At 38.3% G+C, this 11,437-nt stretch overlaps 2 protein-coding genes across 2 annotated transcripts in view; one reads left to right on the top strand and one right to left on the bottom strand.

Annotated features, from left to right (window-relative positions):
* The first annotated feature begins 416 nt into the window (after nt 1-416).
* LOC100187047 (proteasome activator complex subunit 4B) lies at nt 417-7,986 on the top strand. Its single transcript, XM_002119264.4, has 5 exons — nt 417-2,151; nt 2,515-3,052; nt 3,292-3,483; nt 3,881-5,853; nt 5,955-7,986. Exons 1-5 carry the CDS (start codon nt 484-486, stop codon nt 7,323-7,325), a joined length of 5,742 nt encoding a protein of 1,913 aa, XP_002119300.1. The 5' UTR covers nt 417-483; the 3' UTR covers nt 7,326-7,986.
* The window catches only part of LOC100184652, a 6,783-nt gene continuing 3,221 nt past the window's right edge, over nt 7,876-11,437 (bottom strand). Inside the window, exons 7-12 of the mRNA XM_002119304.5 lie at nt 11,239-11,301; nt 10,841-10,915; nt 10,407-10,469; nt 9,948-10,034; nt 9,797-9,883; nt 7,876-9,338 (exon numbers count right to left, since the gene is read on the bottom strand). Coding sequence (XP_002119340.3) covers nt 9,220-9,338; nt 9,797-9,883; nt 9,948-10,034; nt 10,407-10,469; nt 10,841-10,915; nt 11,239-11,301 — 494 coding nt within the window. The 3' untranslated portion in view covers nt 7,876-9,219. The remainder of the gene's footprint in view (nt 9,339-9,796; nt 9,884-9,947; nt 10,035-10,406; nt 10,470-10,840; nt 10,916-11,238; nt 11,302-11,437) is intronic.

Below are 11,437 nucleotides of genomic sequence, written 5' to 3'. Positions count from 1 at the left end.
GTGCTAATCACACAAAAAAAACTTAAAAAAAAACGTATTGTAATGTGCGCGACTCGAACCTGGTAAGAACGAAACAAAGAGATTAAACGACGGCCTGCTAACCGTTACACCACAGAGCCGACGATAGTGAACAGAACGAAAGAGCGTATATAACCTACGTAATTTGGGAAAGATGTTCTTACTAGTGTTTTATATATTTATAAAGGTATTTTCAGTATTTAAGTAATTTGTTTTACACTTAGTACCAATTTAAAGTGTTTCTTTGTGTATTTTTAAAAAATAATAATAATAAAATGAGCGCCAACTTGTGAAAAAAAGAGAGTGATGATCTGTTAATGAGTCGTAACTGAATTTTTAACCTTTCATTACCTTGTTCTCCAATATTTAAAATTACAACTTATGTCATGAACAGATGTAAAATACTTTAAGCTAAAAATTTAAAATTAATTTCACATTTAAAACTTGTGGTGTTGAAGGTTAAACATGGATATGGACTGTTCAATTGAGGAAAGAAATCTTGGTTTTGTTCCTCAACGAGAAAACGTTTATAACGACCATCTTCCCTATGCCAATCAACATGATTTAGACACTGAGTCAAACACAGCTTTTAAAGTTGTGAAAACCAATCTGGTCAATGCAGTTTTGCTCAGGGATTTGAGGCCTGGAGTGACATACTGGACCAATAAACTGACAAGGTATATCAGACTTTATGGGCTCAAGTTTTCAAAAGAGGATCATATACTGTTGGTAAAGTTGTTCTACGAAATTCTTTCTATTCCTGAATTGGAGTTCATTGTTGTTGATCATGTTTGTAGCATCCTTAAGAAACTGCTCAAAAAACGGGAACTTTTAGACAGAAATGACCTGGTATTGGAGTGGAGACCACTGCACAGAATATGTGAAAAGTATTTGTTTTCTAAAATGGAACCAATGGGCCTGGAGTGGTTTAGTGTAATGGATGGAAAACTTAGGGGTTTGGTAAGATGCTGCCGTAGTTATTTCCCTCCTAATGTTACTCAGGAAATGCTGGAAGAATGGAGACCATTGTTGTGTCTCTTTGATGTCACAATGGGCAAAGCTTCTCAGTTTCTTGATTGGTTTCTTCCGACTCTCACTTTCACTGAAGAGGAACGCAAAGTGTCGTGGATGTTGTGGAAAGATGAGTTTTTATCGCTATTTAAATCTGTGCGTAACGGACCGATGTGGGAACAACACTATGTCAAGTTATTTGCGAGACTGGCGCATAATAACATTGGGTATATTGACTGGGGTCCCTATGTTGAAGTTCTTTTCACTCGCTTGTTAAGAACCTTTCAACTGCCAGTGGGTAAGTTGCAACACACCACTGCACTTTCCAGTGGACTCCCATTTGAAGCTGCTGCTTCTTGGATAATATCCATGATGGGGGGCGAGAACACGAAAAAAGTTTTGCAAAACCTCAAGCTGCTGTTTGACTGCACAGAAACTTATTTCCACCCTTCTAATTATGGCAAATGGTCTCCCAACCTGCTTAATTTTATGTTCAGCCTGGCTGTCAAATTTGCTAACAGAATTCACAGAGAGAGATACAAGACCAAGTTCTGGGAACCTAAAATACCGGAATCACATTTAATCACAGATGACATTATTACTGAGTTCGTGATGATCTTAAAACCAGTCACGCTCATGTCACTCTACTCTAAACTTGCATCCATATCTTCACCACGAATCTTACAAATATTAGCATATCTCAGGCCTGAGTTAATAATGCCTTCACTTGTAGAAAAAACGTACGTAGCTCTAAACACACTCACTGAACCACACCAAGTCCGTGCGTGCCTTTCCGCGCTTTCATTTTCTTTACAACCAGGGATCAAAGGTTACCCAGAGTGCCGACAACATGTCATACCGCTACTCTTTCAGTGCTTGCCTGGCTTAGACCCAAATGATCTTCCAAAATCTGCGGTGACATTTCAGTTCATTCACACCGTGATGACCCTCGTGCCTGCCATCGATTGCAGCTCCAGTGTTGACCGATTCCCGTCGCTCACAGAGGAGGAACGAGAGCTGTGTTACGCAACAGCACAGTTTGAAGATTTTCTTCTTCAGTTTTTTGATCGTTGCTTTATATTATTGGAAGCTCTGAGTCAAGACAATGAACATCAAAGCCAGGTAAGTTGTAATATGAAACTATATCTATTCGGGACAGTTTAGCATAACCGTAATGTAACATTTCAGGATAGAATTGTGTGGGGTTATGAAAAATGGTGGAAATTAATTGTTTGTTTTTTGTTATCATGCAAAACATTTTTATGGCTCTACTATTTATTTGGTTACTGCTGTCTGCCATCAAATAAAATATGCAATATGTTGTTTGATTGCACAGAGACTTAATATTACGTAATATGCCTAATTGTGACGCAATGCGCAAATACTAAATGGTTTGCATTATGCAATATAGGTTTAATTGGGTTATAGACAGAATGTCAATCTAGCTTTCATTAACTTTTATTGTTAAATATTTAATACTTATAGTTACAAGATGGGGACCATAAATCCACTGAGGTTGAGAACGTATCCGAAATGTTGTTGGTGACTGCAACATCCATTGTCCTCCAACAAGCTTCCAAAGAAATCTACACCTTATGTTTAAAGAAGTTTTTCCAATTCTCCACCACTCATCTTTATGAAGGAAAGACAGCAAGGTCCTCCACTTCCACCATGATCGCTGCAGCTGCAAAAGTTCATCCGGAGATCTCGTTTCCGATCTTCATCCCACACTTTGTCTCTGAGATCATGAAGAGCTTTGAGGACAATCCGGAGTCGATAAAAGATGAGAAAGTTGACAAACAGGTGTTGTGGGATTTAACGATCCTATCTGAGCTGTGTCGTTGCGGTGCCGTTAAACTACTTGAATACAGACAGCAGTTATATGAAGTAGCACGGATGTGTCTTTCGATGAAATCTAGACAAGGTTATCTCTTGGGAGCAAAGATTTTGAACTTGTCTATCTGCGCATGGGTTTCCTTTCATACAAACGATCGGCGTAATGTGGGTTATGATCATGATCCAGGTAAAAATAAATTTATGAGAGGTACAATATAATATGCTCTAATATGTCAGCTTGTGTTTTGAAAAAATATGTTTTTCATCCTTTTTTTTACACTTTCTTTATATTTTTACCAGTAAAAGTAGTTTTTTTTCAGAGATTTATTTTGTAGCGAGCAAGTTTTGTAGAAAAATTCGTTCGTTTTCTTTGATTGGAAAATATAGCGATCAAAATAATATTAAAGTCTAAATTTTTTTCCGCAGAGAAAAGTCTTGTGTTGCGTGAATGGGGAGCGACATCGGACCCGAGCAATATCGCCATCAAGTGGCATGTACCTTCGGAGGAAGAATTGGAGGCGGCGTTTTCTTGCGTGGAGGAATTTCTTCTTCCTCAGCTGGAGGAACTGCAGAAGTTTAACTTGGACCAAGCAGAGTTGGATAAAGACGAGTTGTTAGGTAAGTTGGTGTTGGCTTTTTTCATGGATTATTAGAGTTTTTTACATGTGTTGAGTCTTGCATTGATTGTAAGTAATTTTAATTTTATTGGCCTACTTGTTTTTATATGTTGCTTGGTGTTGGTTTTTCTTTTACGTTATGAGTTTTGCCTGGATTATAAGTATATAACTTTAGTTTAATACTTGTTTATAAGTGGTTATTTTAGGTTATGAGTTTTACATGGATTATAAGTATATAATTTTAGTTTAATACTTGTTTAAAAGTGGTTATTTTAGGTTATGAGTTCTACATGGATTATGAGGAATTTTATTTTTATACTTGTTTATAAGTTGTTTTTTAAAGTTCTGATTTTTACATGGATTATAAAGTGATTATATTTTTATATGTTTTTTTTTAGGCAAATTGGAGATAATTAAAGATATTTTTTCTGGTTCATCTTACCTCATGCCCATTGATACAAAGGACGTAGTCGATGTCCAACCTGATTCTCAAGTCTCGTTTAAAAGTTGGAAAGTCATGACGCTTGAAGCACTGCCAGCTTATCATGTTGTTGTTAACCGTGGTGACCGACAGAATTTACGGCATCGCATTTTCACAACCGTCCGTGAAACTTTGTTGAAGATCCGGCAGTCCAGGGAAGATGATGTGAAATCGATTTGCATGATTATCAATATCTATAGTCTGTGCGCAGTAATGCACGAGCTGCCGAAAGCTACATTTGATCACCAGTGGAAAGCATTCGTCGCGTATAAAGCAATGATAAGAGACCCTCTTCGTCAGGACAAAAAAAGGAGTCGAATTTCTCTGATTGACCGAGTTTCCCTGCAGCATATGATGCGACTGCTTGCTGTGGAACGTGCAGTGTATACACGGATGGATCACCAGATTATGATGGATCTTTTGAACTTATCAGTGTCTCACTACATGAAGGTGAGAGTAAATGCGCAGGGTTTGTTCTTCCATGGACTTCTTCTACTGCCCACATTCACCTACAAGCACTACTTGCAACCGATCTTATCTGCTCTTGAGAACACTCCCCAGCACAACCACCAGCAATTAAAAGGTGGTTTGTATCTTTTACTTGGCAAGTCTAAAAGCCAGCAGTTTTTTGGTTGTTTCCAGCGCTGGGATGTGATGGAAAAAGTTTGGCCCGCGCTTATATCCGCTCCTCACTCAGAAAAACCTTCAATCACTAAGATGTACATCAAGCTTGCCACCAAAATTCAAGCCAGTTTTAAAACTATTGCTATAGAATCGAAGATGACAGAATCATGCACACAAGCCGCTCTCAATGTGATGAAATGGACATCCTCGGATGTTGCGGAGGTTGTTGCAGAAGGGGAAGAGTATGAGAAAAAGATGAACGCCATGAACCTTCAGCTTTATAACAGTCTCGTCAACAAACTAATCGAGATGTTTCACTCAAGTGAGTTGACGTGGAAGTACATGGAGCTGGTGACTGGGATGTTGTCTCTTATGCTCCGATATGATGTCCATCTTCCTTTGGAGGGGGTGGACTTGTTCGTGAAGCTCCTTGTGGATGACTCCCTCGCTCTCCGCGATCTTTCCATCGCGTGCGTCGCATCACTGATGAAGCAGATGAAGCGTGAGCATAAAGTTCGGAAGATGACTTGGGAAGAAATATCTGGCGTTGTAAGGGACTCTGAAAGTTTTGGAAAAGTTCCCGGTGACAGACCAGATAACTTGTGTGTACAATACAACATAGATGATCTCCCGGATACCAAGGAAAAGTTTGAGAAATTAAACTTCATTGATAAAACACATTGGGGATACTATTGCTGGCCAACAAAAGTTAAAATATATGCCCCTTTTAATGAGCAACCAAGTTTAGATCGTACAGACAACATGAGCGCTTCAGAACAAGCGGTTTATAATAAATTTACAGACCAAAGTTTCGTGGAAAAATTCGTCAATTTTCTTTGCTTGGAAAACGAAAAGGGCAAAGACAAATTTGACCCAAAACGAGTAGATTTGTTCCGAGGGTTATTCCGAAACTTTGGTGATTCATTTCTTCCTTTGTTCAAAACTCATATACAACGCTTGGCTCTGGAAAAGAGGGAGAGCTACAACAGATGTTGCGCTGAAATTGTTGCCGGCATCGTGATGGGAAGCAAACATTGGGACTTCATGAGGTTGGAGAAGATGTGGATGTGGTTGATCCCTGCACTGCGGGATGCGGTTGCCAACATCAGTCCTGAAACAATGAGGGATTGGGACAAGGCGTTCGCAAACATGGTTCAAAATCGGGACCCACGTAGAATACATTGGTTGATCGATTTTCTTGTTAGTGAGCCCGCACAAGCAAGCACAAGTGCATTGGTAGAATCAAGCAAACTCTATGTCTTACAGGTAGGATTATTTACCAACACTTTTATTTTTATGATTTTTTTAAATTACCCTTTTTTTTAATTTTGAAAAAGGTATTTATTTTTAACACTTGCAACCCACAGGGAGGAATTCATCAGCAGGAATGGAGGGTCCCACAACTTCTTCAGAAGATTTTATCTATGGTTGAACCAATGATTGGTCATCCCTACAAATCTCTCAGAAACCGAATCGGTAGCGTGTTAGCGAGTGTCTTCCTCTTTGATTTAGAGGTGAGCGGAGAGAAGCAGCTTGTTTCTCGTACTCCTAGCGTGAGTGATTTCATGGATCGGATTCTGCCTCGTCTCGATATTCTGCTCTCGGAGGAAACTCCTCCGCTGAGCAACGTGTCATCTGAATCTTCTGCCGGATCATTTTCAGGTGAAGATTTAGAGGAGGAGATCAATTTATCTGCTCCCTTGGCTCCTGCTATCATTGAGCAGATACAGAGTGGATTAAGAGCGATGCTTCCTCCCGGATCACCCGTTCCTGAAATCTCGAGCATCCGTGATCAGTTGAACACCGATGCTTTGATGGGATCGAGTCCCCTTCTTCAGAAGTTTAAAAAAGCAATGAAAGAGAGTGGAAGTCCCAACATCCAGCTGGATGACTCTCTCACAATGTCCGTGGATGCAGATAGCGTGAAGAGTGAAGCGGTTCGAGTTTTTAAAACCGTGATGAAGTGGGTGGTCAGCGCTCAACGTAGCACTTTACAACCTTTCAAGACTCCTCTTCTTAAACTCCTTCCTCTGATCTGCAAGATGTATCCCGTGGATCGTCAAGGAGTGGATGAGGAGTTACATCGTAACATCCTCATGAGCATGTCGTGTATTGCGCAATGCATCGTTCCTCCCGAACATCTTGATCTCATCACTTCATCCATAGAAATGATATCAACGTCAAAATCATGGCACGCTCGTCACTCTATCCTTCCCTATATTCAAGTCTTCGTTTACAACAACTTATTCGAGGTGACAAAAAACGAAAGTTGTGTAAAAAGAATACGAGACGTCGTATTGCATTTGCTTGAGGATGAACGACTTGAAGTTTCGAAAATGTCGCTCGTAACGCTCAGCGGTCTACTACAGTGCCGCGTTATTCAAATGGACGACGAACTCTTGTCTTTAGCTTTCAAAAAATGCAAAACAAAGTTACAGAAAAAGTCGCCGACAACTGATTCTCAGAAATCAATCCTTCGTAGGCATGCAGGTGTTCTAATACTGAGTGCTTGTGTCCTATCTTCACCTTATACTGTCCCTGACTGGATGCCCAGGCTAGTAATGAAGCTGGCTGACCACTTGCATGACCCACAACCAATCCAAGGCTCCATAAAATCTACTTTATCCGATTTCCGTCGCACCCACCATGACAACTGGCATGACGACAAACAGAAATTCACCAGTGACGAACTGGCTATTCTAACAGACCTTTTGGTGTCCCCGTCTTATTACGCTTAAGTTATTTATTTAAGTCTTGTATTTTTATGATTTAAAAATAATATAGGCCAAATTTGGTCGACTACCTTATTCTTTAATTATTCAAGTGCAAATTAACTATGCTGTTCAGGCTGTACTGTATGAGTGATGGACAGTGAATTTACTGAAATTGGATGCAATTTTTCCTAAACAGATTTTTTTAACAATTCATTTTAGGAATTTGTTTAATGTTCTTGTTTTTTCGTGTGTGTTTTTCTCTAATTCTATTCACATAAACAAACAAGTTCCTTAAAAACGGAGATAAAATAAAAAGTTACCATCCACATTTATACACTGTGTTGATACATATTTAGTTTCTGTCTTCCATAAATTCTCCTAATTTATTGTAAAAATTAACCATTTACTTATAGTGTACCAACCATTTAAAAGACACACAGTATATTCTGAAATGGTCGTAATTGTTATTTCACCTGCGTGTTTTAACTTTATTAAAATGATCTTTTTCGCAAGCGTTGATATGCTCTTCAATGGTACTTTCGTTATTATCATATCCAAAAAAAATGTTTATTAATTTTGTATGTAATGTTGAATCAATGAGTGAAACTTTTTGTTGTTGCGTGCTTAATAAGAGATTTGTGTAATGACAATTTTATTAAAAACGGATAGTTGTTTTTAGAATTTAGATACTGTCCGGTTTTTAACTTTAGAAGGTTTACTTTAGCTATTGGAAAAGTTAACCATCTGGTTTGAAAGTAAAGTTTAAACATCTCCCACAAAGTTACATACTTGGTAACTGATAGGCATGCTCTTGATATAAAGGAGCATACGTTGTATTATCAAGAGGGGTGCTAAAAACCACAGTCGTTATAACACGGGATTTCTGTTTCACACATCGTGTGCCAGCTCACGAATTACCACGCATGTAACTTTAATTTTGGATTTTTATGTATGGCTAACAATTTGGACACCCTATTAGTGACCACTGGACTGGAGCAATTGCCGTTGAGTGTTTCACCAAAAGACACATACGCCTACAATGATAGCAGCGACAAGCCTTGAACCTATAACCTTTCGGGTTGGAGGTATGTACGCTAACCAACTGTACCACGGCCCGTGAAGTTGCTTTGTCCCGCGACAATAAATCAGTGTAACATCTTTCCTATGTTTATGAGCCGACATAAAACTAAAATATAGTTCTAGAAACTAAAGTATAGTTCTAAGATTAGTTATTGCATGTGCGGATAGTTATTGTACCTGTTATGCGTGTGGGTTTCAAACCTTTGCTGAGAATAAAACCAGTCGTCTTTTCTACTGTAGCTATGGTTTTATTGTAGCGATAAGCACAGCGATTTTCTACAAAAATTCAGGTGGTGTTCCGGTTTGCAAATTACACTTTGGCTTTAAAAAAGCAATATAGGAAAATGATAAGTAGTATTGATGTTTTAAATTAAAATCAATCTTAATTTAAAAAAGGTCTTATGAAGCAAATAAGCGGGGCATTCTACGTCACAAAAGTCTAAAGCAGAACTATGAATAAGAAGTGCGCGATGTGCCAGTGTAGTTAATTCGTGTTCAGTATTTTGTTTATAAGTTTTGGTAGTTTAAATCTATAGATGACATTAATTTATTTTTTAGTGTTATAAAGCAAATGGTGCAGCTAATCAAAAGCAGGGTAATATAGTAGGGTGGGGGAAGATGGGACACATTTTCATTCCATTTTCTTGTCGCTTTGGTAGTAAACAAATAAACTTTAAAGAATTATAAAACCGTATCCTCACGACGCCCATAGACCGTTGTTAATTGTTTAAAACACGATATTTGGATATTATGTGCTAAAGATGTCTCATCCCCCCCACCCTAGTATATTACAAGCAGCATACACAGCGCATGTTTAACCAGTATATTGGTCAGCAAACTACACCAGCATGATGCCGGACATAATATCGTTGACCAAAGAATCAACCGCACTAAGATTCTCTTCCTCCGGTGGAGGCGCCAACACCTCTTCTTCAACTATCTCCGCCTGACACATATCTGTAATAGAACGAATGAATGTAACTTACTTTATTCTCACGTGGCTGGAAAACTACAGTCGTTATAACACGGATGTTCATACACCTCATGTCAGCTTACGAGTTAGCTTATCGCATGTATATGGTAGTGTGGGGAAGATGGGACACCTTTTATTCTATTTCTCGTTTTATTTAATAGTAAACAAAGAACATTGAAAGAATCAATGAAATGTATCCTCACCAGACCGTTGTTAATTGTTTAAAACACGATCAGGATGTTTGGACATTATGTGCTAAAGGTGTCTCATGTTCCCCCACAGTACTATATGTTACTGGTTAATATTTTTGTGGGGGTAGAATTGAAGTTGTCAGTCAGAAAGTAAGACTAGGATCACTAAAAAATAGTAGCACTGTTTGAACTAATACTGCTATAAAAGTTGTACAATTTAAAAACAATTTAAAATAGCATGTAAAACCTACCGGCCATGCTTTGTTCTATAAATGAAGAGAATATGGTCCATTGAGCTCGAGTAGTGGCGAAGTCCTGATTGTTGTTCATGTTACTCACTGCGGAAAAAAGTCATTACAGCTGTGTTTCTTTTTTAAATGTTACAGAGAATATTAAACTTACTCGTTTCTAAGCTATTCAGATTCATATCGATAAGAAGTCCTAACGTGGTCATAGCACTCGGCGAGCAGGACTGAACTTGTTGCAGCGCTGTTGGTTTAAATAAGAATGAATGAATGTAACTTACTTTATCCTCGCGTATGGTTGGGTGTTCATACACCTCGTGCCCGCTTACGAGTTACCATGTATGTTACTTTGTGGGTCATTATTTTCTTTATATTGTTTTATGTATAGCTGGTAATTTGGATGACCCATTAGTGACAACTGGGTTGGAGCAATTGCCGTTAAGTGTCGTGCCCAAGCACACATACGCCCACAATGGTAGCAGTAATAGTAAAACAGTATACTTAGTTTTATGTTATATCAAAGATAAAATACTGCACTCTTTAACAGTGTGGTATAGTAAGTGTACTCGCCATAGGAACGTTAAGATAGAATTTCGAATATAAGTTTTTAACTCACTATTTCCAAAGTGTGCGAACTGTTGGTCGACCCATTCATCGGTTTTGGGGTCGATTTTCACACCTATATGTTTTAAATTTAGAGATTAATATATATTTTGATTATATTTACTATAAAGGGTGGGGGAAGACGGGACACCTTTAGCACATAATATGGAAATATTCTGATAGTGTTTTGAACAACTAACAACGTCTATGGTGGTCGTGAGGATACGGTTTTATTATTCTTTGAATGTTTGATCTAATGCCAAATTGGACAAGAAAATAGAATAAAAATGTGTTCACTTCTCCTATATCCTATACTATAAACATATATATGTATAAATACTAATCAGATCATGAAGATATTTGGATATTATGTGCTAAAGGTGTCCCATTTTACTACACGAACAGCATACGTATATGGTTCCATACAGAAGCGCTTTAGTTACTTACTTTTAAACACAAGGCGCACAAAGTTCAAGTACTGGACCCTCCAAGACTCATGTTCAGCCATCGCAGCTTTTAACCCTGTTGCAAACGAATAAATGAATGTCACTTACTTTATCCTCGCGACAGTCGTTATAACACGGGTGTTCATACACCTCGTTGCCCAAGGAAATATACGCCTACCATGGTAGCGGCGACAAGCCTTGAACCTATTACCTCTCGGTTACAGGTGGGCGCGCTAACCATTTTGCCACGGCGCCGGAAATAAACACAGTAACGTTGTTTTATAGCAAAAGCAAGGCAGTGGTTTTCAACCAAAACATGAAACTTTACAATAAATTAAAACTGATAATTCCGATGTTAAACAGTAATATACGATTAGCAGAAAAATCTATCATTATAACCTTTAGCGTAATCTTCGACGAGGCTTAGAAATATGTCAAGATCGTCGCTGTTTTCCTTTAAAACTGAAAGTATATTTTTAGTTTCCAATTAAATTTACGCGGTATATATATGTATATAGTAGGGTGGGGGAAGATGGGACACCTTTTTATTCTATTTTCGTGTCCCATTTGGTAGTAAACAAAGAATGTTCAAAGAATT

This window comes from Ciona intestinalis, unplaced genomic scaffold (genome assembly GCF_000224145.3).
Source record: "Ciona intestinalis unplaced genomic scaffold, KH HT000148.2, whole genome shotgun sequence".
Classification (NCBI taxonomy): domain Eukaryota; kingdom Metazoa; phylum Chordata; class Ascidiacea; order Phlebobranchia; family Cionidae; genus Ciona; species Ciona intestinalis.
The sequence above is the reverse complement of the archived record's forward strand: the minus strand, read 5'-3'. Positions and strand labels throughout refer to the sequence as shown.